Consider the following 26,021-nt stretch of genomic DNA (forward strand, 5'->3'; position numbering starts at 1 on the left):
ACTGCTCCCCATCTGAGATCAGCTGTGACTCAACACAGACCTGTGATCTTGTGCCCTGTATGTATGTATGGCTCAACCTCCCACCAGGCAGTGACTTCACACCAATGAATCATTAGGGGAGGTCGTGTGTTTGAAAGGATAGGCTTATGAAATTCTGTGTCAGCTTTTAGGCAATATCTGAAGTTAAAGCGTTTCAGACCACAGACCCCCACCAGGTCAGCCATGCTAAACAGAAGTAAAACTGATATCGAAAGGGTTCAGTGGAAGCACACATCTTGAATGGGGGGTGTAAATGGCAAAGAAGAGAGTTGTTAAGATCAGTAATTCTGTGTATTTCATCCTCCCAGGCAAGTGAGTGATGTTGAATTGTGCCACCCCGACCCCCCCATGCGGTATATTCTAAATGGAGAAAATCCGCAAAAGTTTTGCCCACAAAATGTACAGTCATCCCTTGCAGTATATTCTTCGAAGTGCTTTGAAAAGACCTTTCTCTTCGACCGCGCCTTTGGTCACCTTCCTCCCCCCCTCCCCCTGGCTCGGGCCCGGGACCCGTTACCGCAAAGCGCTCCGAGAAGCCGTCCGACGTGAAAGGGCGCTATCATACATCCAAGTTGTTGTTGTTGTCGCCTCGGAGATGTGATAAGGCGCTAAATCAAATGCAAGGGTTGTTAACAAGTTTAGCGACTCCATGTTAAATAATAATTGGTTATATTTCTTCATTGGGAGGGGGGGTCTGACCTTTCATCCATTTCACCCCCTCTCCTCCTGGTGTGTTCCCCACCCCCCAAAGTGTGATCTGTATCTGCAGCAGTCGAATTGCAGAAGGAAATAAAGCGCGGGCGGGCGGGTGCTGTGCGCCCGGGCTGCCGCTGGGTGCCGCTGTCGCTGGCGTCGGCTCAGCCCGCGCCGCGGCGCCCGCTGGGAAATGTAGTTCTCGGCGGCCCGAGAGCGGCGGCGGAGCGCAGCCGCGAGAACTGCATGACCCAGAGCCCACCGCGCGGGGAGCTCAGCCCCCCCCCACACCCACACACACCCCCACACCCCCGGGGCAGGACAGGGACAGGGAGACCGACTGCCAGGTCCCGGAGCCGCGGCAGGTAGGCAGGCAGCCGGGGGGGGGGGGTAGGCAGGCAGCCGGGGGGGGGGGGTAGGCAGGCAGCCGGGGGGGGGTGTGTGGGGGGCCGCACTGGCCCCGTGTTGGGCCGCGTAGTTCCTTAGGGTGAAGCCAGTGATGGGGAGAGTGTCCCAGTGCGGGGACTCGGTGCCACAGCAGTGACTTAGATACAGTGTAATAAATTTATAGCGTCCCACTGCGCTTGTCAGGTGTGTGTGGGTGGGTGGGGTGTGGGGGGTATGTGGGGTGGGGGGTGGGGGGTATGTGGGGTGTGTGTGGGTGGTGGGTATGTGGGGTGTGTGTGGGTGGGGTGGGGGTGTGGGTGTATGTGGGCTGTGGGTGGGTGGGGTGTGGGGGGTATGTGGGGTATGTGGGGTGGGGGTGTGTGGGTGTATGTGGGCTGTGGGTGGGTGGGATGTGGGGTGGGGGGTGTGGGTAGGTGTGTGGGTGGGGTGTGTGTGTGGGGGTGGGGTATGTGGGGGGGTTGTGGGTGGGGTGTGGGTAGGTGTGTGGGTGGGGTGGGGGGGTGTGGGTAGGGGGTGTGTGTGGTGGTGGGGTCTGTGGGGGGGTTGTGGGTGGGGTGGGAGGGGAGCAGCGAGGCCATGTTGAGCTGATGGAGCCAGTTGGTCCGGTGCTGCCGCTTTTCTCTCTGGAAAACCAGGGTTTTCCTGTTTTTTTTTCCCAGGGAACGGAGGCCGAAGTCCTACAGCGCCGGAGCATGGGGAACGGCCAGTTCATACAGCTCCCTGTCCCCAAAGGACCGCATTCCGTGGGCTGCACCGACATCATGGCCGGTCACACCAAGGAGGTGAGTGCATGATCGTTACAGGACTTGAGAGACAAATGAAAGCTTTTGTTCAGCACTTACATGGCTCCCTCCACGCAGGGTAGCGTCTCAGAGCGCTTATAACTTCTGAACATCTCCAGGGTGGTCCCAACTGGTGGCCCATGGGCCGCATCCGGCCCCGGGGTATTTACCTCCGGCCCCTGAACACAGGATGCAGAGAGACAGATACAGAGGCAGAGCGAGAGATGCACAAGAGACACACACAGACATAGAGAGAGAAGACACCAAGACAGATAGCTCATCACTGGCTGTATTATTGTCTTAACATTGATAATAATAATATAATAATAATAATCCTTGCATTTGATATAGCGCTTTTCACGTCGGGAGGACGTCCCAAAGCGCTTCACAGAACACACTGTGAAGTGAATTGACTGTATATTTGTGGGCGAACGCGGCAGCCAATTGCGCACAGCAATGTCCCACAAACAGTCGTAGATTGAAAATGACCAATTTATTATTGTTTTTGGTTTTGGAGGGATTATTATTAGGCTCTGTGTGGAGTAAGGAAACTTGCCCAAGGTTTCGCCCTCTGCCTGGAATTGAACTCAGGTCTCTCACTTGCAAAGCGAGTGCTCTAACCACTGAGCTACAGGACTCCGTGATATGAATGTTTACATTGCATTGTAACTAAAATAATGGAAAATTAAGTAACACAATTTAAAACATAGGATTTCTATATGATTCTTCTGGGTTATGTTTCTGGAAGGGGAAAACAAATTTTTTGGTTATGCATTTCTCAAATTCGGCATCTGGCCCACAGTAGCCAAAAGGTTAGAACAACCTGATTCCTGCTTGAATTTGCCTCCTGAATCTGCCTCCATTGCCTCCCTTCCAGACACTCATGGCTCTCTTTGTAAAGTCATTCAGTCTGAGCTTCCTGCTCACCATTCTTCTTCTGTGGAAAATGCTGTCCTCTTGAAGTGAAAGTCACAATAGAGTTTATAAATATGAATTGTTGTTGTTCTGAGCTCAAGTCTATTTTCCCGTTTGCATACTTCATGACTTTGTTATAGAAGTCATTAGGTTTCAGTTTAGAATCTTGAAACACTTACTAATCAGATCTTTTGTGGCTTCCCCTCTGTGGTAGCTCGTGTTGCAAAACAGCAACTTGCATTTATATCGCCCACAAAATACAGTCAATTCACAGTATATTCTATGACGCGCTCGTCACAGGTTAAGGCGCTATATCAAACGCAACGATTATTATAATATAGTGCCCTTCAGTGGGGTAGCGTCCCGAGAGTTTAAGGCCTCTCTTTAAGAAGTTTAAGGTCACTTAACGGTTTCACATGTCTGAGTATCATGTTTAAAGGCAATATACTGTGTTGTAAGAGGGAGGAAGCTGTTGGTGGATGATTGTGTATAACAACTTGATGCACCCAAAAGGAAGTATCAAGTTATTCAAACATTCTTTTGAGTTTGGCCAACCCCTTGGGCACTGTTAACATGCTGAACAAATGGAGAGGTAGAGCCGCGCTCTGCTGATGATATGTACCTTAGGCTCAGTCACACGTTGCAAAGGCTGAGTGAGCATACCGCAGGCCTGACAACCCATATTGTGCAAATGGTGATTAGGAAAGCAGAAGTGTGAATGTGGTTTTTGTAATCCCCGTTTCCACAGAAACAAAACACTGAAGTAACGTGCCAGTTAACCCTTTGGTGACTTGTGCTGTGAGGTTCTGACTCTTTCAAGGCCACTATCAGAACCAAATTGGATAAGTCTGTAAAGAGAATCAAAAGCGCAAAGGTTTTGGGGAAAGAGCAGGGGAATGGGATTAGAGTGGAGAGCACCAGTGGGGAGGTGTGAGCATTAGAATTGGCCAAATGACCCCCGTGCCACCTCCTGTTCTGTAAATTCAAGGGCTCTGAAAATTGTGCAAGTGTTTTCCTCACTTAGGGAAGTTTTTTCCGGTTGTACTATCCCTGTGACCCTGAAGAGGGGGAGAAGCCGCCGTGGATTCCCAGATACGAATACTACCAGGGCTTGGCCGAGTACCTGAAGCGCAGCAGGCGGTGGTTTGCCTCCCTCCTGAACATGGCTTTTGGTGAGACCCCCGCACTCTCTGCTCTGTGGTGTGGCAAGTGGCATTGGTTATAGGGCGCAGCTCCATTAGCGAGGTGTTCCAGGGATGCGTTTAGGGTTGCAGCCGGGTGTCTGATGCACAGAAACCCATCACCATGCTGAGATTATCCAAACCAAACTGAGAATTCCGTGCACATGGAAGGTCCGGAGATAGATTGTTGAAAGGAATGCGCTCTCTCTCCCTGGAGGGATGCATCCTGCTTACCTAATTCCGGACAGTATTAGGCTCAGGTTGGCAAGAACCAAGACTTGGGGTAACTGCTGGAGTCTAACCAGCTAAGGCCTGACTTGAAATGATTCCAGGAGCAAATCACCTCCTCACTCCCTGATTGGAAACAACGACTCCACCATGTCAGTGTCCGGGGTGGCGGCTGCAGGTACCCTTACCTCTCGCTAATGCGAGTGGCCAACAAGCATGCAAGGGGATTACCTGGTGGGTGTGCAAGACAAGCTGTAGAACAAGCTGTAGTGAACGGATCTGTTCTCTATGAGCCGAGGTGCAAGGTTTCATGTCTTTTTATGTTTTCGCTGCAGGTGACTGCAAGGTGCCGGCGACATGGAACGCTCGCTTCAAAGCAAATGAGACATATCCAGTGATTGTGTTTTCTCACGGATTGGGAGCTTTCAGGTGAGACACAAAATATTGAAGTTACCAGGAGAGGTGCAGACGTGCTCAGCACTGACCATCCTTCTGCAGAATGGGAAACAAGTGACGAATCTGTCTGATTTTCTCTCTTCCTTCATGTGGGGGTTTGAAGGGAGAGGCAGTGCAGATGCCAATTGTAACCCCCCCATAACTGTCCTGAGACTTGCACAGGCCAATGAGGGAAGCTACTGTGTTACAGGATGGAGAGTGGATGAGCTGAGAGCAATGAGGTCTTGTATTAGAGAAACCTGTGTGATATCAATATCCTCATTCGAATACAAATCGTTTTGTATATTGATCTATTGTCCTTGTGATTAATTAGGTGGCATGTCAGTGGGCAGAGCAAGAGAGAGAGTGAGGGAGTAAGTCAGGAGAGAAATCTACAATGACCTTCCGATTAATCTAACATAAATTCTTATCACACCCTCCTATATCAGAACCAAATTATTAAGAATGATGATACTGATCTTCACCTGTGTCAGCCTGACTCAGTCAGTCGCACTCTCTCAAGACAGTCAGAAGCTGGGTGCCCCAAGCTTAGACTTCGAGCTCACAGTCCAGGCTGATGCTCCAGCGCAGTGCTGAGGAGTGGGGAGTGCTGCATTGTTGGATGTATTGTCCTTCATGTAGTGCATTAAACTGAGGTCCTGTGTGAGGTAGATGTTAAACAACAACAACAACTTCAACAACTTGCATTTATTCGGGCGCCCCTCACGCAGGATAGCATCCCGGAGAGCTTGGTCCTGTAACACTTTTGGAAAAGAGAAGGGATTTTAATAATCCTACAGATTAATCAGCCTTGAGGCTGTGTGAAGATGTTGTATGCAAATCAAATACCACATTTACCTACAAATACACGGTCACTTGACAGCAATTCCCTGTGAGGAACTTTGACACATTTTGAAGCTATGTAAAATACACGGATTATTGCTATGTCCATATTGCTATGTACAAACGGACTGATAGCTTTCTCTGTCATCACAGGGGCGTTTACTCTGCCATCTGCATCGCGGTGGCTTCTTATGGCTTCCTCGTTGCGGCCATCGAACACCGGTCAGTGAGTCAGATGCCTGTGAGCGTGTGTTCCCTCGTGTCTGAAAATGATCACTTTTATTGATTAATATCAGCTGAAAAAGTGCATACGGTCACTCCTAGGCAACTACTGCACGACAGCCATGTGCACGCATGTGGAGCTTAGCGATGGTTACCCCGGAGCTCCTGTCCTGATGCTGCTTGGGTGGGTGAGGGGGGGAAGTGATGTAAGGTGTGGTGAGCGTATGAATGCATTTTTCTTGTTTGTAAACTCTTTGTCTGTGATCACAGGGATGAGTCTGCATCGACCACTTATTATTTTGAGTCGCTCCCGAAACCCACGGAGCATGATCCGACCTCCAAGCCCCAAAAGACCTCCTCTACGTCCTCCTCTCCTCCTCCATCCCCCTCTCCCTCCTCCCCAGGGTCCTCACTCCAGGAGAAGTGGCTTCCCTACAGGAAGGTTGAGGGTGAGGAGTTTGAAATGCGGAATAGACAGGTCTGTCAGTCTCAACTCACTTTAATCCTGTTCCTAACCTGGAAGGGAGGGAATGGGAGGGAGGGGGGATGTGATCCAGGTGGGGGGGGGGGGATACAAGGGTAGGGATAGTGCCGGATTGACCCCCTACCACCCCAGGGCTCGGGATTGTCGGGTAAAATGAGGGGGTGCTGATTCATGGGGGTGGGGGGGGGCTGTGCATAAAAACATCTGGTATAGTGAAACTTTGTCTGCCTTAAGTGGAACTTCTGAACTGGGCTGCACAGGTTGTCAGCATTCAGAGCCAATCAAGGGGGCGTTGGGGAGATTTCCCATACACCAAATCTGTCCTGGGGTGGGGCGGGGGCAGTGGCAGGATTGCAGCAGTTGCACAACTAACTCAGGACCTCTGATGGCAGTGGTGCAGTACTGCATACCGTGCAGTTTGTGCCCAGAATGGGTGACCCTTTGTCGCCCTCCCTCACCGCTCAGCACTAGGTGACTGTGAGGTGGGTTCAGTGTCTCGCCCGCCCTCTCCTGGTGGTGGTGTTCTCTGGGAAAGTTTGACATGATAAGCTCTGTGTAACTGTAATCACTTTATTTCTCCACCACCCCCCCCCTCACCACCCCTCAGGTTGGCCAGAGAGTGGATGAATGTGTTCATGCACTGCAGGTTCTTGAGGATCTGAACAATGGGCATAATGTGGACAATGTCCTGGAGGGAGGCTTTGATCTGTCCATGCTGAAGGTACCAAAAAAAAGACAATAAATTGGTCACTCAATCCATGACTGTTTGTGGGACATTGTGTGCAATTGGCTGCCGGGTTTCACCCACAAAATATACAGTGAATTCATTTTACAGTATATTCTGTGAAGCGCTTTGAGACATCTCGAAGACATGATAAGGCGCTATATCAAATGCAAGGATTATTATTATTTTTTATTACCAAACGGGAACGCTTCTCCTGAATGTACGTCCAGGGAAACAGCAGGTTCCCCAGGCCAGCCAGCTTCGCTCTCAGCTCACTGATGGGAATAATGTAGGTGTGCTTTGAGCGGATGGTGGGGGCGGTGGGCTCTGAGGCTTTGAACGATGACAAGGAAGAGGGCTCCAGCCCAGTACAGTGAGACTGTGAATTTGATTGTCTAACTTGCAACACATGCTGCTCCTTCCTGCAGGGTTGTTTCTCACACCCACTCTTACTTCTCCTCAGGGCTGGATGGATCTGCACAGAGCTACCATCGTGGGCCACTCCTTCGGGGGAGCCACAGCCATCCAGGCCCTGGCCAAAGACACTAGGTTCAGGTTGGGACTTGACTCGGATTTTCCAGGCAACCAGGGGCAGCGGAACGTGGGATTCCGGGATCGATTTTAAACTAAAGGCGCTGGGAATCTCCAGGTCAAGCAGCGTGGCAGTTAAGCAATGGGACCATCGATGCCCCATTCCTGCCCCCACCTGAGCGCACATACACACTGAGCAGTGATGACACAGCGGGGTGGGGAGGGGGACAATAGGAGTCCTTGTTAATGGTTGCTGATACAAGCTCATTATCCCCAGGGTTCTCTCACGCTGACCCTCCCCCCAACCCCCACTTCTCCCTACATTATAAAGTGCAGTATCTGCCCAGCCGGGTGTAAGCTGCTGTGTGTATCTTGTCAGGTGTGCTGTGGTCCTGGACGGATGGATGTTACCCCTGACGGATGAGACGTGTTCCCAGGTGCAGAAACCCATTTTTCTTATAAACTCTGAGAAATTCCAGACACAGGACAGCAAGGAGCGGATAGAGCGACTGTGCTCCCAAAACAGCCAAAGTAGAGTGATCACCATCAAGTGAGTGCTGGGGGAGGGAGGGACTATCCCTGAGGTGGGGGCTATCTGGGGAGGGAGGGGCTGATTCATAATTTATCTTGGAATTCCATCCAGTCTCAGCCTGAGAGATTTTTTAGGCTTGAAATTTAAGGCGGAAAATTGTGGATGTGTTGGTGGAGGTATGTGCGTGTGGGGTAAGGGGGTCGGGTTGTGTGTGGAAGGGTGTCGGGGTGTGTGTGGGGTGGGTCGGGGTATGTGGGGGTGGGGGTTATGGGGTGTGTTCGGGGTGTGTGCGGGGGGGGTTTCAGGCTGCGCGGGGTGGTTTGGGCTGCGCGGGGGAGGTTCGGGGTGTGTGTGAGGGTGGGGGGGTTCAGGGTGTGCTGGTGGGGAGGAGTCAGGGTAGGTGGATGTGCTGATGATGCCATGTTCTGGTTACAGGGGATCAGTGCACCAGAGCCATACGGATTTCACCTTTTTGACCTTGAAGCCTCTAAACGTTGTGTTCGAAATAAAGGGGACAATAGACTCCATGCTCGGGCTGGACATCACTAACCATGCCATGTTGGCATTCCTCCAGCGTCAGCTTGGTAAGAGCACCCCCGCCCCCCTCTTCCCCCCCCCCCCTTTCCCCGCACCGCAGTCACCAGTGTAGTTGGATGGTAATTTAATGGCAGATTCTAAAATTGCCTCCATCATTTGTAATAAACATGCACAGACTGGGGGTGGGGGGGGGCGAAGAGACTGAGTTTGTGGTGTGGGTGAGAGATATTGTGCGGATGGATTGCAGAAAAGTGGGCAGGTGAATGGGGGTATTACACTGGACCGACTGGGTGTGTGGGGAGGGGGCGGGGAACAGAGAATGTGAGGCAATTCCTCAGCTGACCAGGGCTTTATTGAAATCTCTCTTGCTCCTCAGATCTGCAGAAGGATTTTAACAAATGGGACGATCTTGTGGAGGGTCTTGGGGAGCACTTGGTGCCGAGACCGGCCCCGAGTCAGGCCGGCCCGTAGCTGTTAGGCACAGCTTTGGGCTGAGCAGGAGGTTTGGTGAGATTGTGATTCAGGAGGTATCTAAACATGGTGCAATGTCAAAGAGTCCTGGTGGGGGTTGGGGGGTTTGAGGAGAGAGAGGGAGATCCTTCTTCAGTTCCATTTCCAGTTACACCCTCCGATTCCCAAATGTATCAGGTCTGTTCCCATACAAGTCTCCTTCCTCCACCAATCCTGAATCCCAAACTCCAGGAATCCTGCTCGTTACCCAGACCGTGAAACTGAAGTTTGGATATTTCCAAACTGATTGCACTCCCCCCACCCTCTCGGGCTTCATGTCCTGAGCTGTTATTCTAACTTGAGCCAATGACTCTGTTCTTTTAAAAACACCAGCAAATTGCATTTATATAGCAGCTTTCACGTCTGGAGGACGTCCCAAGGCTTTCAAGTTTCTCTTCAGATATTTCTTCAATTCCCTTTTAAATGTGACTTTTCTCTCAGGTTCATCAACCACTTGGGATAATGTGTTTCATGTTCTAATATGCCCTCTATGTGTAAAAGTTTCTAATCTCCACCTTAACTCTTCCAGTCACAATCCTGAATTCATAACTTGTTACAGATTCTCCATCCAGTGGGAATAATCTTCCATTATCAATACTGTCAAAACCTTTTAGAATGATCAAGACCTCTATACCTTCCCCTCTTACCCTCTGTGTTCCAGGTAAAACAGCCTCAATATTTCAGGGCTATCTTCCCAACTATAATGCCTCGTCCCAAGTGTCATTCATATGGGTGTACGCTGTACTCTCTGCATTGGCTCTGATGTCATGTGTAAAATGGGGACCCAGATCTGCACACAGTGACCACAGAGGCTTGACCACCAGTATAAATACAACAACAACTTGCATTTATATAGAGCTCTTCACGCGGAGTAGGATCCTGGAGCACTTCAATGCAGGCACTGTGTGCAGATTGGAGTGTCTCATTAACACAAGTGACTGTGTAATATTAAATGAGACATCTTTCCTAATCTTTTTGTCCATTCTCATTGGGAATAATCAGAGCTTTTCTGCTTTCCTCCATTCCCCCATGTGAAGCGCTTTGAGAAACCTGCTTGTAAGGTGCCGTGTCAAATGTGAGGATAATTTAACACAAGTGACAAGACACAGCCTCGCTTTATTCCTTACAAGGTTTTGAGGGATTGGCGTCCTCTGCTGTCCATGTCTGTGAAGTTTAGCTGCTCGTTTCAGTCAGTCAGACTCTCCACAAGGCGACGCTATATGTGCACCTCACCAAAGCGCTATTTACATTATTTGGAAAGACTAAAGCACATTTACAGCTGCTCCTCAGCACAGATCCGAGACAGAATAAAGTCCCAGGACAAGTATATACAAAACATACATCTGCACAGGTACACATACACGCAGACTCCGATGGAAAAACATAGATGTGCACAAACACATTTTTCTCCTGTAAAACCTCAGAATAAGTGAGCCGGGAATGGTTGCGAGATAATAACAAGAAAATATCAAGAAAATATAACACCATATGTCAGAATGCTTCACATTTTTTTGTAAAATGTAGTGACTGTATTTGTTTCCTGGAATGGAAACAAATGTAATTTTGTTGTTGTTGTGAGCTATTACTCAATTTGCACACATCAGTGTCGCGTAACCAGCCATGTAGTGAATTACTTTTTTTATCTGGAGTATTGTTGGCCAGGATACTGGCAGAAACTCTCTCCTGTCTTGAAATAGAGCTGTGGGATCTTTGACATCCATCTGAACAGATACAGAAGGGACTAGGTTTGGTAACATCATAATTCTCTTGTATTTGTAGGGAAGAAATACAGTTGGATTTTTTTGTGAATCTTATCAGGGGAAGTTGTTTGTTGTGGCTTTTCAATTCACCTTAGACCCGAACGGTCAGCAGAGATTTCACATTTACCAAAGAGGTGAACTGCAGTGGAATTCCATTAGCATAGTGGTTAGTGCCTTGCAAGCGAGAGGATCCGGCTTTGATTCCCAGGCAGGGCGAAACCTTAGGCAAGTTTCCTTACTCCACACACCTGTTTACCCAGCAGTAAGTCGGAACCCGGTTCTTAGTTGCTTAAGCCCTCTCCCACACACACACAAAAAAAATAATTTGGTCACTCAAAACCATGACTGTTTGTGGTACTATTAACAACAACAAGATTACATTTGTAAAGCACAGTTACACTGCTGTAAGCAGTTGGCTGCTGCGTTTCGCCCACAAAATATAGTCAATTCACTTTACAATATATTCTGTGAAACACTTTGAGACATCTCAATAATGTGATAAGACGCTGTAATCAAAGGATTATTATATGTTTAAATGGGGGGGAATCCTTATGTGTAGAAATAGATGGTCACTCCATTCCACAGTAAATCTTGTGAAGTGTTTTTAGACATCCATCTGATGTGCAAGGATTATTATTTGTGTGTGAGAAGGGTTTATGTGTGTATGGGAGTATGGCAATGTGAATCTGGAATGTATGAGGTGTATGTGTGGGGGAGGGGATGTCTGAGTATATCTGTGTGAGGTGGGAGCGGTGTGTGAGGTGGGGGGGTGTGTGTCTATGTGAGGGTGTGTGTGGGGGGTGTGCGGTGGTGTGTGTCTGTGGTGTGTGTGTTGGGGGTTGTGGCATGTGTGTTTCTGTGTGAGGGTGTATGTGGGGTGTGTATGTGTGTTTGTGTGAAGGGGTGTGTGGTGGGGAGGCGTGTATCTGTGTGAGGGTGTACGTGGTGTGTGTGTGTGTGCATGCGGTGGTGTGTTTCTGTGTGTGTCTTGTGTGAGGTTGTGTGGGGTGGGGATTGCGATGGTGTCTGTGTGGGGTGTATTTGCGTGGGGGGGTGCGGTGAGGGTTTCTGCGTGGGGTGTGTGTGTCTGCATGGGATGTGTGTGTCTGTGTGAGGGTGTGTATGTGAGGGGGTGCGTTGTGTGTGTTTGTGAGAGAGCTCAGACTCTCTGCTCCATGTCTGCTCTCTAAACGGAGCCAACAGTTGTTATGGAAACGGTTCATCTGGGACGAGGGTTATATGTTTTTCCTCAAACCAGACAGTGACGTGTGACTGAAGCGGTTACAAACACACAATGTATTTCTGGAACGTTCTGCAATGAGGAGGAAAGAAATGTATAATTCATAATATGCTTAAAAAAGACTTGATTTGCAGCACAAATTATCCCTGAATCTCGATTCATCCGACAGCCAGAGAGAGTTTCTCAAACACAAAGCAATCCGGGTAATAACGAACATATGGGCGGGTGGGATGGGGGTGTGCGCGAGGAGGGACAGAAATGGGGTGGGAGGCTCAGTTTGTTTATAAATAGGAATTGGATCATTTAGTTCCAGCCTCACCGCAATCTCCACACGTGCCTTTGACATGAAACATTTATGATGCCTTGTTTTGACCCTTGTTTTTATTTGACTGTAGACTCATTTTATTTCACTGAGAGTCTCAGTGATTTAAAGAGGCAGCAACTTCATGCATAGCCCTATCTGGGCCTTGGAACAACAACAAAATTACATTTGTATAGTGCCTTTCACGTCGGGAGGACGTCCCAACGCACTGGACAATCAGTGTTTTGAGCTGGGGGTTGAGATCGGGGAGGCGGGGGGGAAAGGAGGGTGATTGAAGAGGAAGGTCTTGAGACGGGTCTTGAAGGAGGCAAGGGAGGGGGCGAGGCGGAGGGACTGCAGGATGGAGTTCCAGTGGGGGGTGAAAGCACACATCTCAGACTGCTCTTTGGAACTTCTCTAAAATTTCTCTGATCTTTCTTATTCTGAGCTGTGTTCCTGCTCCACACACCCAGGTCTCTTGCAGACAGAGCAGTAAGGCACGTGACAGGCTGGTCTATGGAGGCCTGCGGGGCAGAGGCACTGTGTGTGGACCCAGCAGTGCCTCACGTCCTTCAGTCAAACGTCTGTCCTCAACTATGAATCAATTATAATTAGAGATCAGCAGAATCTGCCCCTGGCAGACGGGATGACACCCTACTGGGTATAAATTTTCTGTCAGTATTAGTTGCTTCCACTGTCGGATTGGGCCCCAATAACTAGCGCCTGATTAGGGAGGGGGGAAATCACTGCCTGCTTGGCGTCATTGAGACACTTCAACGACGTGTAAAAGCGCTTTGTCAAATGCAAGGATTATTATTGTTGGATTTGATATGAAGTGTTCTGGAATGCTGTCCTGGGCACATTATATAAAATTCCTCTCTTTGCCCACTTGCGTCACTTTACGGTCACCACGTGTCACTCAGAGATGGGTGGCGGCTGGTGTCATATCAGCAGTTTGTTTCTGAGTCTGAGAACAGTGATGGTGGCACAGAGCCACAGCTAACAAACTGCCAGGAATTAAACATACAACAGCCCCTTTTTATAGAGTGAAAGATGCTTCACAGAAACACTTTAGTGGTCACAGCTTTTTCTGCAAAGGCCGATTTCCCATCACCCAAAACAGAGAGAAGGTTCTTGGTCTAATCCAATCCAGGGGTTGGGAGGGGTCTTTTATATTCAGAGTGATTCACAGGGTGGAATTGCTCCCTGGGATGGGATATATGTGAAATTGTGGCTCCTGTTAAGAAGGAGATGACATCTATAGGGTGTCCACAAAGTCCTCTAACTCCCCCGCCCCCTGTTACAAAGCGGCGATATGAGACTATATTTTGAGTGCATTTCGCCTGTCTCTCCTTCCGTGTTACAGAAGGTGTTACACCGAACATGGTGACAGATCATTATCTGCCGTGAAAATGATGGCACTCACACCGATCCTCTGGACACCTAAATACAATTAAACACTGGTACGGAATGCAATTCACAATATTTCTAAATTTGTTTATCTTCATTCTTCCACATGTTTCAGTTGTTGGTCAGTGTACCCAGTACACATAGGGTAACAGGATTTTATGAACACATGGACACCCTGTATGTGCCTGTTTTCTGGTGGGGGGTGGGGGGGGGGGGGTTGGTAGGCGTGGATACGGTAGCTTTGTTGCTGGGATTTACACATGAGATGCAAATTTACAGAGAAGGGGAGAAACAGTCTGATTTTTGTACGCAGCGTCACAATACTGTGTACGTTTCGCTCTTTGCAGTGAGTCCCTGGAGTCGGACAAAGAGAGACAAGAGGTCAGTGCGGTTGTGGGACCACTGCTGGAGGGAGAGGGTTAAACCAATTGTTACAAATGAGCTGCAATCGGCGCAGATGAAAGGCTTTGAGATGTGGTTTCCCCGAGGCTGTTCATATCAATCTCTCCCCCATTAATTTCTAATAAAATATAATTGATCAGAAATGCTGTTAAATGTATGGGGAGAGACTCAGGATCAGCTGGCGAGGCTGACGCCGTGGCCAGTAACTATCTGATACTATATTCACTTATATTCATGCTGCTGCTTCCTTCCAGAAGTTTCCTTGTGGCTCCATCACGTCATCAGGCAGCTACAGGAGTGAGTGGCTCAGCACATTCAGTGTCTGAGGATTGTCTCAATCCCCATCTCTCTATTTCTCTCCCATTTTTCTCTGCCTCGCCCTCCTGTTTTCTTTCTCTTTCTCACTCTCTCTTCCTCTTGCTCAGACTCGCTGCTCGCAGTTTCAAGCATGCCACCGGTCATCTTCCCTCCCTCATCCCCCATTGGCCTCCCTGATCCTTATTTTAAATTTCATTCTTCTTGTTATTACACAAAACCTCTAATATAACATTTAATAAGTTTGAGCACCTTGGGACGTCCTCCTGACATGAAAGACGCAATAATAAATGCAATTTATTGTTGTTATGACATACGCGCGTGTAAATTCTCGTAATCCCACCAGCCTCCAACTACTGACGTCCACCTCCACCAACTGCTACCACTGAAGCGAGTAATGAGATGGGAACACCCCCCACCGTGACCCCGGCTATTGTCACAAACCACACGACCCTCCGATGTAACACAAAGGATCCCTCATCAGTGCTTGTCAGCACCGCTCAGTTCCCAGTTGCTCTTTTCCTCTGCGAGGAGAGCAATGATTTGGACCACCCAGTGAGCCCATCTCACTGTCACTCTGAATGGCACGTGTCTGCCAGAAATACAGCATATGGAGATTCCCAGCAGTAATGTCTCCAAACCCTTACTGTTCAGGTTGTGTATTTCTATCCACTTTCTAAGTCATAAAACTCTGGTTCCAGTCCTTGTCTGTACTTAATTATCACAGCTACAAGTGGCCTCGGTGTGATTTAGGGAGAGAAAAATATCCAAGGTTCTCACTCAAGGGGCCTCATATTTCCATATCAGATCTGAAACCCACATTTAGAAATCTGAATAATGATCCGTAACTGGCTGGAGGCTGAGAGGAAGAAGACACTGGCTGCACGATACCCTTGCTCATGTAGCACAGTAGAGGCCATTTCTTCATCCACACAATATAATAGCTACATTTCCTATATTAACCACATTAGGAGAGGTAACAGGATACACGATTAGCAGATTCATTTCAAATGACAAATCCATCCAATGCATAATATGTGCATTGATCCACTTAGACTAATCATTGCATGTTGGGAATACACCAGATTAAGATTCCATAATGGTTTTATCCACAAGTAAATCCTCACCAAACAACAACAATAATCTGCATTTATATAGTGCTCTTCAGCGGGGTAGCATCTTGAAGTGGTTAAAATGCAACTTAGATTTCTTTCATTCATTAAGGCATCTCTTTACAATGAGGTGTTATTTGTCTGTAAGGGAATGTTGCTAGCTCAACATCTTGCACAACTTAAGTCAGTTCAGCATCGAACTTGGGTCCAGGAAGTTTTGAATACTGAGAGGTCCACTTAGCCCTGATATGCTTTCACTGGCTTCAGGACCCACAAGATGCTACCTAGGCAGGACATCCCATTCTGACCATTTACTTTTCCTCACAAAGAAGCACAATCACTATCTCGGTCTGGGCAGAGTGCGGATTGTGTCTCAGTGACCGTGCAGATTGAACACCATATTCGAGAACCAACACATTCCCCATTTACTTTGTGTTTCAATATCATTCTCCCTGGTTCCAGCTGAGGATACGTGTTTCAAGCTATTGTTACTTTAAATCTAATATTATTAGAGTGGTTTCTCCTTTATGCATCCAGTTCCCATTCATTCTCCTGTGCACTTCCCCTGGGTATAAAGAGTGACAGATGCCACAGTGACCCTCGCATGTGATCCTGGCAAAATGATCTCCCATAGAAATAGCTCAGACACCAGGGGATGAGGATGTGCATCTGCCATTTTCTGTGGTGGAGCTGCCTGAAGATGGTCGAGGCGACCCGAGTCTTAACGACTTATTCAAAAATGGGATGAAAGGCGGGAAGAACAGGAATGCTGTTCGTGATTGACACTCCTTGCCGAAGCTTGCTTCTGGTTCACAAGCTGACAGCCTACCAGGCGGATACACAGTCACTGCACTTGACAGCAATTACCGGCGAAGTCCTGGAGACAATTTAGACTTGAAAGACAAAAGCAGTTATAATCACAACAACAACAACAACAACAACCAACAGCAACAGTGATTGCAATCCCCATGACCTGCCCAAATCTTAGCAGTGAATGAGCCGCGCATGCGCACTGAACAAAAACAGCGAGAGAAAAAAATCCGGGCGAGTCACGTGACTCCCAATTAAGAGGCTCGCTGGGGTTCGTGCGACCAATCAGCGGCCGCCCGCTGGGCAGCCGCCAACCAATCGTGGAGCCCCAGTCTCGGGAACGGACCAATCAGCGAGGCCCGGGCTGCAGCCAATCGACCGAGGGCCGTGCAGGCCGGCGGCCAATCGCGAGGCCGACAGCGCGTCACGTGAGGACCCGTGGCAGTTTTTATTCGGCGGCGGGAGAGGGCGCGAGACGGTTTGTGCGGAAAGCGGGGACGCGGTCACTCACGGAGACGGGGTGAGGAACTGGGTAGTGGGGGGGGGGGGCAGCAAATGGAGATTTTTTAAAAAAAAGGGGGGCTGAATGGAGTGTGGAAAAAAGGGGGGAAATGAAAAGCGGGGGTCTGAGGCAGAGGTTTGGCGCCTCCGTGAGGGGGGCGGACGGTGGGGGGGCGGCGGCGGCAATGTTTTGTTTTTTTAAAAAAAAACTGACTGAAAATTTTTTAAAATTTCGGTCGAGAACAAACCGCCCGTTTTTATTGTTGCTTCGAAGATGTCGAGTGGGCGGTGGGGGTGAGGTGGTGGTGGTCGGTGGTGGGGGGGGGAAGAGAGACGGGGTCGTCTGGGCAAGTGCAGTGGGGGGGGGGGTACATGTGTTGTGTGTGTGTGAGGAACAATGAGGTAGGGAGTGGCGGGCGCTCTGTGACCCGAGCCCCCCGGGTGGGGGGGGTGGAGGGGGGTCTCTCGCATCTGCATTATAAATCGATTCGGACTCGTACTTTTGTGTGTGTTATTTTTTTTTTTTTGGGGGGGGGGGGGCGGGGGTTTAAGTTGTTCTGACAGTCGGTCAGTCCCGCTTCCCGGACCCGAATTCGAGCTCTTTGTTCCTATTTTGAAACGCGTTAAAACGGGCGCGCAGCCGCTCGGGAGCGACCACATACACCTCTGTTGTGTATATTTTTTTCTTTTCTCTCTCTCTCTCTCTCTGTCTCTGTCTCCCGCCGCTTTAACCGAGGCGTCGCGTGCGATTTTTTTTAATTTGCGGGACTTTTTTTATTTTTTTTATATCTATATATATCGAGGGGTGGTGTCTGTGTGTGTGTGTGTGGGGGGGGGGGGGGGCGGGTTGTTTCTGTTCCCTCCGGTTCCAGACGTGCTTGGTTTGGGCTCCATCGGAAAACACAGTGACTCTTTGTTCTGGAGTAACGTCCCCAGTTTTGCTTTCTTTCCCCTCTTTTCTTTTTCTTTCCACAAAGGCTGCTTTTGTAGGCGTGTGTGTGTGCGCGGGGGTGGGGGGAGTGGGGGGGGAGCAATCTTGTCCCGTTTAAAAAATATATATTTTCTAGCAATTGTGTTTGGTAAACAGAACGTCCCCGCCTCGAAAAAAAAGCTTTATATATATATGTGTGTGTGTGCGCGCGCGTGTGTGTACATGTGTATATAAAGTTGTTTTGGGTCTTTTTAAGAAGCCAAATGTTTTCATAGGAGGGGCTGCAACCCGGGGGCAAGTCTGCTTTGTTTGACTTTTCAAGTCGAATTCAACTCCCGTCAACGCGTTTGGCATTCGCTCTGCCGATGGGGTTCAGTGCCGGGGGCAGAACCCGCACCTTTCCTTTCTTGCTCGGTTTTCGCCGCGCAATGCATTCGACGAGTTTCGGCTCTTTGTGTGTCGGTTTGCCTTCCTCCGGTGCTCTCGGTGCATCACCTGCGGTGCCCGCGTGTCATTTATTTCATGTCTTGGGTTTTTTTTTGATCGACTGTGCTCGCCCGCCCACAAAAAAAAAAACCGAGGCTTTTGTTTCACCAGAGGCTGTGAAATGTGGATGGTCTCGCGGGCTTTTGTCTCGGGTTAGTTTGTTATGGACGGAGTGAGTTTTTTTTTTGTGTGTGTGCATGTTCCCTTAGATTAAAACTAACCGGAGACCGGGTGGTGTTGTACCTGGGAAGCAGAGCAGCTCCTCGGATTGCAAACAAAGCCCAAGGTTTTGCTCGCACCGTTTAACCCGTAATGTAGGGGCGAGGACCTCGCCTCAGACTGAAGCTGCCGCTCTCTCTCTCTCTCTCTCCTGTGGCGGTGGTGGTCATCGATTTCATTTGGAAGGCGCTGCATCCCCTCCCAAAATGGTCGGTTGCGTTAATTTTCGCGGCTTATTTACTTGTGGTAATTTAACATCCGTTATTCTGGCAGCGGTGCTCGGCATTGCAACCGGCGCCGAGCCCCGCGCAGCCCCCGCCCCGGAGATGCGCTCGAAACCGCACTGGATGTCTTTCATTGGGGCTTCGGGGCAATCTCGGGTTAGATAACCTACACCACGCGGACACGCCCGAATCGATCGGGTTTATCGGATCTGACTCTTGTTTTCTGAATGCCGATATCGAGCTCCTCTCGGGCGGTGACTAATCCACCACAAAAGATCAGGGCGGACCTGTGGTGCGTTGGGGTGGGGGGGAATTGATCCCTAGTCCAAATTTTACCAACACGTGTTTTTTGAAATTAGTCGTTCACCTGGAAAGATGCTCGTTGTCGCGTTTGTCACTACATTTCAAAGGCAACTCATTGTCTTGGAAGGGCTTTGAGATGTTGACGTGAAGGAACCACATGACGGGCAACACTACTAAGCACCTGCCTCTACATGCCGGAAATGTCTGGTAAATGAACACCGACGCCCCCTACTTTGTTGTTGCGATTTCACGCATTTCACCCGTTAAAAATTCACATCGAAGGCACGGTTGGTATAGTGTAGTCGTGAAATCATTCGATGCCTTTGTGTACAATAGTTTCCTTTGTGAAGACTCCTCGAGGCAGCCTTGGCAAATCGTGTAACGCGCAGATTAAGACATTAATTACTATTACACTTGCATGTGGATATGGTGCCCCAGGGCTTAAAGTAGTGTCGGAGCACTTGATGCTACTATGCTTATATTTTTTTTAAAAAAACACGTTGTAAGCTATTTACTTCGGCCATTACGAGTGAGTTCCAGCTGATATTGGAATTCAAGTGTAGGATTGTAACCCTGGACCAGCGACCCACTGATTTGCACAACACCATCAGGTCTTTTGTTCCACTGAAAGAACTTTCCTACTGTGTCTAATCATGAGACTCTTTGTCAGCTGATACATTTATTTTGTGTGGAGATAATGCACTTCACAAATGAGATGTATTCTGTGCGTGATTCTGTTCTTCTGACATAGCTCATGAAACTGACTAATAAGAGTGTGTTGACATTAAAAGTATAACGGTAGAGACTGAACAGTTGGATTTTTAAATCTTTGAAGATTTCAGGAGGGAATGCAGACAGTCCAAAATCTTTTGGGTGCTGGGGAGCAGTCAGAGTGCTTTGACTTAATTACAGCAAATGAGGTAACAGCTGTTGGTCAAAGATGTGAAGTAACCGATTGAACAAAGTACAACCACTCAGCATTTGCCTACTGAATTTCGATTGGAATCCTCAGCAATTTGGTGGATATCATAACTTAGGTGTCAGGTTCGACCCTCCCCAATTATCCTCTCTTCCCCCACATCCGGTCCCTCACCAGCACCGCCATCTTCCACCTCCAATGCATTGCCCGCCTCCACAAATACCCCTCTCCGAAAGCTGCTGAAACCCGAGTCCATGCCTTTGTCACCCCTCAGCTGGACTATTCTAACGCCTTCCTCTCCGGTCTCCCATCCACTACCATCCATAAAATACAGATCATTCAAAACTCTGCCACCCGCATTCTCACCCGCACCAAACTCCACTACCCAATCACCCCAGTCCTTGCCAGACTGCACTGGCTACTTATCCCAGAGAGGATTGACTTCAAGATCCTCACCCTTGTATTCAAATCCCACCACTCCTCTGCACCCCTCTACCTCTTTGACCTCTCTCCTCAAAACAGTACCCGTCCTTCGTTCCTCTGGGTCTGGCCTCCTCCTCGTCCCCCGAGTCCTCCGCTCCACCCTCGGCGGCTGTGCCTTCAGCCACTATGTCCTGAAGCTCCGGAACTCCTTTCCTTTTGCTCCCTTTGCCTCGCTCCCTCTCTTCCTGTTTTCAGGTCTCTGCTGAAGACCTTTCTCTTCGACTGTGCCTTTGGTCACCCCCCCTGGCTTGGCACCAGGATCAGTTACTGCGAAGCGCTCTGAGACACTGTCCGGTGTGGAGGCTGCTATATAAATCCAAGTTGTTAATGTGGAGAATCTTTCGGTAGGCTGGAACCTGAACTGAGGGTTGGGAGAGTGATGACAAGGAGGAATTAAATGCTTTGAGGGGGCTTTGGCAAGTGTGCAGAAACACTGAATGTTGGAGGATAGGAAGGTGACCTGAGTTAGATTTAGTGGCATTGCAGCCAATGAGCACAAATACAGTTGGCTCAAGATGGCAAGTTGTGATACCATTACAATGTCTAAGTCTTAAATTAAAGATGATATTTTTGTTTTAGGTAACAGGATAGTTATCATAACTTTTGGTGCAGTGTACATTGAAGCATAGGTTGAATTTAGTAATGACTATTATGCTACGTGAGCCAGGTGGCAAACCTAGAAATGCCCACTCAGTATTTTAAATTGTGTTGGGATTTGTTTCTGGGTACTGGTCTTAGTGTGTAGAGTCAGGTCAACTCTCATAATGGATTATTTTAACGGTTTTTGAAGTGTGAATGAATCTGAACATCACTGTATTGACTAAATCTAAAATTTCAGAAATTGTACTGCAATCGGCTACCCTTAAAATAATGTAAAGTTGGTAATTAAATTTCCAAAAAGATGTTCTTGCAATAAACAAGTTCTCTAACTGCAATGAATTCTAACTGACCTGCCATTATTCTCTTGTTTCTAGGTTCTGCTGCTTACCTAGAGCTGCATTCCTAACGGTTATCAGTTCTTCAACAATCTTGCTGCAAAATGGCAAATGCTGGTAAGTATCCATGGGGCTAGACCAACAACAAATTACATTTGTATTGCTCTTTCCTATGTGCAAGTCACAGTTTGCAAGGGACAAAAAATGGTTGTCCACAGCCAAAGGCGATCCCACCCCAAAAAACAAAACTTGCACAATAGTTTTTAAGCAAAAAAAATTATATTAAAGAAGCTCTGCATCCATCTTCTCCAGACTCCTCTTGCACTCGCAAACCCCCAGCTTTATACTTGTACATGTAGCTCGATCACCAATAACCATAAAAGGCAGTGACTGGATTTATCCCCCTGTAACAGTGACTAAGTTACATTGCACCAGTAAGCTTGCTCAGGTATAGAGGGGTCCAACATGAGAGAACCAGATAAATAACAAGACTAAAGACTATCATTCTGTTGGTATAGATCAGTTGCCCATTTACCTAACCAGTCACTACAATTCATGTTGCACTTCACATTGACCCACTTGTTAATATTAATTATGTTTGGCTCAATCCATTTTAAATGCTGAACATCCTATTACCAATTTGCCAATCTTATTTAGAAATAGCAGGTGAACTGTTTCTTGGGCTGTTTTTCTTTCAGCCACCAGTTTATATTGATTCTCGTTAAATAAGTATTTGTATCCTGACTAAAGCTTTCTGAATGAACTGCACAAAGTCAGGTTTTCATAGTTGGGACAGCTGGAGACTATAATGCAATTCACTAAGGTTTTTTTCTCAGACGCCCAGGTGAAAGACATCCAGGTGAAAGAAATTGATAAACGCTCTTCAGGACAGGCTTTTGAATTGATTCTGAATCCAACTGGAGGTGAAGCCATTCCAGAATTTCCCCTTTCTCCTCCCAAGAAGAAGGATCTCTCGCTAGAAGAAATCCAGAGAAAGCTGGAAGCAGCTGAGATCAGGCGAAAGGTGTATGCATTATTGTTTCTATGATCTTTTCTCTGAAGATGCTGACTTAAACTGAGTATAGTTTCATTGGTTCTCTGAATCCCCCGGTACCTATCTCACTTCTAGATTTTCTAGTACCAAACACAATGCATGTATTAAACCAGTGTAGTATCACAATTGAACCTAATTTCAGTTGTCATTGTATGGACTTACATGCACTTTCTAGTGTGTAAGATAGTTTGGAATTGTCTTTCTCCACAGCCAAGGGTGATGCAAATACAGCACAAACTGGTATTGAAATCCTCAAGTTTGGACAATCCTCTGCATATTACAAAATGTTATCCTAAATGTAATTTTAATATGAGATTACTCTAAAGTTATGGTTTTTAACAAAATTACATTTATATAGCGCCTTTCATGTTGGGAGGACGTTCTAAGGTGTTGGACAGATGGAGTTACGGACTCGAGCTGAGCGTCGGGGTAGGGGGGTGAAGCAGGGGGGTCGAAAGCACGGTCGAAGAGGAGGTCTTGGAGGGGGGGGGAGGTGGAGGGACTGCGGGATGGAGTTCCAGAGGATGGATGCAGAGTGGCGGAAGGCCCATTCACTGATAGTGGGGTAAGCAGGATGGGAGACGTGAAACAGGCCAGAGCACGCTGAGCAGAGGGAGCAAACAGGGTGATAGGGGGGTTAGGAGGTTGTAGAGGTAGGGGCAGAGCAAGATCATGGAGGGCTTTGAAGGTGAGGTCCAGGATCTTGAACTGTATACTCTGTGATGGGAAGCCAGTGGAGTTGGGCAAGGATGGGGTCACAGAGCCTAGTGCGGGAGAGAACATGGGCTGCAGAGTTCTGGATGATCTGCAGCCTGTGGAGGGAGGAGTTGGGGAGGCTAACTAGCAGTGAGTTTGTATAGTCGAGCCTCGTAATAGGCGTGTATGAGGGTTTGGGCGGCCTGCAGTGTGAGACGGTGTCGGAGCCGGGCGGAGGTGGGGGAAGGCAGAGCGGGTTATGACGTGAATGTGGGGTAGAAAGGATAGTTGAGGGTCGAACAAGACCCTCAACTAGTGATGCTGTCAGCGCCTGAGGTGAGGAGGCACTGACGGGGGCCAATCAGGAGAACCTTGATTTTATTGACGTTCAACTGAAGAACGTAAGCTCTCATCCAGGACTTAATGTCTGATGTTTTAAAATAAAAATATACAACTTTCTAATTTGGCGCTGAAGATAGTGAAGCTGTTGTTAAGCGACAGTGCAGGTGGTAGGAGTAGCTTGGGTAAGCAACTGAGAATATTACAGCTTTGCTTTTCTCTCCTTTTGTTAAGTCTTTAAATGTTTTACGCTCCTATTTGTTTGTGTCACCAAAACAGTGGGATGGGCCTTGTGGATGAATTGTTTGTTTGGCTAAACAAATGGTCTTTGTTGTACAGTCACATGAAGCAGAAGTGCTGAAGCAGCTGGCTGAAAAACGAGAGCATGAAAAGGAGGTGCTTCAGAAAGCAATTGAAGAGAATAACAACTTTAGCAAGATGGCAGAAGAGAAACTGACTACCAAGATGGAAGCCAATAAAGAGAATCGTGAAGCCCAGCTAGCTGCTAAACTGGAGCGCCTGCGAGAGAAGGCAAGTTCTGACTCAATGTCATGTATGGATTAATTGGTAAACAAATAGATTTTGATGGGGTTGGGGGAGAGGTTCATCAAATTTGTGGAGTATTGTTATTGCATTAGTATAATCCATTCCAGGTGAGTTAATTGCTGCTTCCTCAGTTTCGTCCCCTTTTTTCCCCCCCCCACCTCCCAAACCACCCTGTTGCGTGGGTATCCAAAGTGCAATTAGAGCCCCTCATTGCTATTCTGGTGCAGCACAGACCATAGATTCAACCTGAGAATGTCTTGGTCTGTAGGTTAAGCCATTGTTAAAATGGATCCCTTGGAGACGACAAAGATGATGATAATTTTAAGCCCAACAAATAAACATGAAAGTGGTGTACTTTTTAGGATTGCAGTCAACCAAATCTGCTCAATGGGTGATGAGAGCAGTTATAAAATGTGAATTCTTGTACTGATTCTTTACAAATCTACGTGTCTTGTTTTCAACTTTAGGAGAAACGTCTGGAAGAAGTGAGGAAGAGCAAAGAGATCAAAGAGACTGAAGGCTAGGGCCTCATCTTCTCTACATGTTTGGAATTTGAGGGTTTTTTCAACCATCCAAAGATGTTTTTTTGTTACTTTATGGCCAACGTGTTGAATTCAAACCTTTGTAATGCTATAAAATGTGCAGCTAAGAACATAAAAAAAGCTGAGCAGGAGAAATAGGGAAAGCTTGTTTGTATGTTTCACTTTTTGTAAACCTTCTTATGGTCTTTTCTGATGTAGATAATGGCAGCTGTTACTTTTCTATTTGTAGTGCATTCAATGGGCATTGCTGGTTGCAGGTTAGTTTCCCGGTTAAAATAAATGTGAATTATGTAATTACTAGCATGCTTTCTGCAGTAATCTGCTGTCACGTGCGAATTGTTACACTCCATACCAGTATGTAGCTTTGCAAACCTGCCTAACCTCTTGTACCTGTCTTGACTTCCAATAAAACTGCACAAATTACTGTTCTGTCACGAAGTATTCTATAAAGAAGGATGCGCGGAGATGTTACGGTAGTGGCTTCTGAAAGCACCAGGTCTGACCCTTCAACGGGGGGAACATCACGTTGTCTAATTTTGAAGTTAATTGACGAGCTTGATGCATGCTGAGCAAAAGAGCATTACCGCTTGTGGCGATTCTGCTGCTAAAATGAAGGATGGGTGTCGCTGCCGGAAAATATCCCGATAAAATAATAAGATAAATCCTCTTTGATCCAGCGCCTGATCGCGCCTTCGGGACGTCTCCAAAGCGCTTCGCAGAATATGCTGTAAAGTGAATTGACTATTGTGTGGGCGAAACCGGGCGGTCAGGTCAGTTCATCCCGCGAAACAAGTCGTGGGTGGAGTGACCGATTGATTTTTTTTTTTTTTATTTAGATTTTTTTTTTCGGAGGGATTACCCCGGAAAAGCCGATCGACTTAACGATTGGGATCCTACTGCCTGCGAGGTGGGAGTGAGGAATCGTGCCCGAACGGGAACCAAGCCCGGGGTCTCTCAGGAGAGCGCAAGCTGCGGGACTCCGCACTCTATTCCCGAATGTGGTGGGTTCTCCTCCACACCCCCACCCGCACCGCCCGGTCACGTTTCGCAAGACCGCCCACGCCGTTTAAAAAAAAAATTAAAGTTATTTTAACGGGTTCCCTGAATTCGAAGCGGGCAAACCGCACGCAGGTCACGGCGGCGTGGACACGTTTCCGACCGGGGGTGTGGGGTGGGGGGGGGGACTTGACACGCAGTCCCTCGCGCGCGCGATGGGTTTTAATGACATAATTTAATGAGGTAAAAAAAAATATAATAATTTCAGTGGGGATTGTGTGTTAATTATTCCGGGTTTGGGTGACTTGGCTTTGCTGGTGACCAGGAATCCTGGAGGAAGGGGTTAAAAAAAAAAAAAAAAAAAATTGGTGCACACACCGTTATTGGATAACTTTTGGAAACGGCCATTGTTTCGGCATTTATTCTTAAATCA

General features: G+C 47.9%; 2 protein-coding genes across 4 annotated transcripts; both read left to right on the forward strand.

Annotated features, from left to right (window-relative positions):
* The first annotated feature begins 1,049 nt into the window (after positions 1–1,049).
* LOC103179556 (platelet-activating factor acetylhydrolase 2, cytoplasmic) lies at positions 1,050–10,034 on the forward strand. 3 transcript variants are annotated; one of them, XM_042338702.1, is made up of 11 exons: positions 1,050–1,097; positions 1,800–1,922; positions 3,862–4,009; positions 4,582–4,675; positions 5,678–5,746; positions 6,017–6,224; positions 6,838–6,951; positions 7,418–7,509; positions 7,865–8,035; positions 8,453–8,601; positions 8,931–10,034. In XM_042338702.1, the coding sequence occupies exons 2-11, from the start codon at positions 1,833–1,835 to the stop codon at positions 9,023–9,025; spliced, it is 1,230 nt and encodes a 409-aa protein (XP_042194636.1). In that variant the 5' UTR covers positions 1,050–1,097; positions 1,800–1,832; the 3' UTR covers positions 9,026–10,034. The 3 variants fall into 3 exon arrangements, with proteins under 3 accessions (XP_042194636.1, XP_007893096.2, XP_042194635.1); XM_007894905.2 differs by lacking the exon at positions 1,050–1,097 and having other exon boundaries at positions 1,681–1,922; XM_042338701.1 differs by lacking the exons at positions 1,050–1,097; positions 5,678–5,746 and having other exon boundaries at positions 1,681–1,922.
* Positions 10,035–16,887: 6,853 nt separating this feature from the next.
* On the forward strand, positions 16,888–25,014 carry LOC103179557 (stathmin-like). Its single transcript, NM_001292234.1, is given in 5 exon segments — positions 16,888–16,934; positions 21,455–21,532; positions 22,252–22,439; positions 23,844–24,035; positions 24,518–25,014. Coding segments are annotated over 4 exon segments (450 nt in total). The 5' UTR covers positions 16,888–16,934; positions 21,455–21,519; the 3' UTR covers positions 24,575–25,014.
* The last annotated feature ends 1,007 nt before the right edge of the window (positions 25,015–26,021 follow it).

Source organism: Callorhinchus milii, unplaced genomic scaffold (genome assembly GCF_018977255.1).
Source record: "Callorhinchus milii isolate IMCB2004 unplaced genomic scaffold, IMCB_Cmil_1.0 Scaffold10, whole genome shotgun sequence".
In the NCBI taxonomy this organism is placed as follows: domain Eukaryota; kingdom Metazoa; phylum Chordata; class Chondrichthyes; order Chimaeriformes; family Callorhinchidae; genus Callorhinchus; species Callorhinchus milii.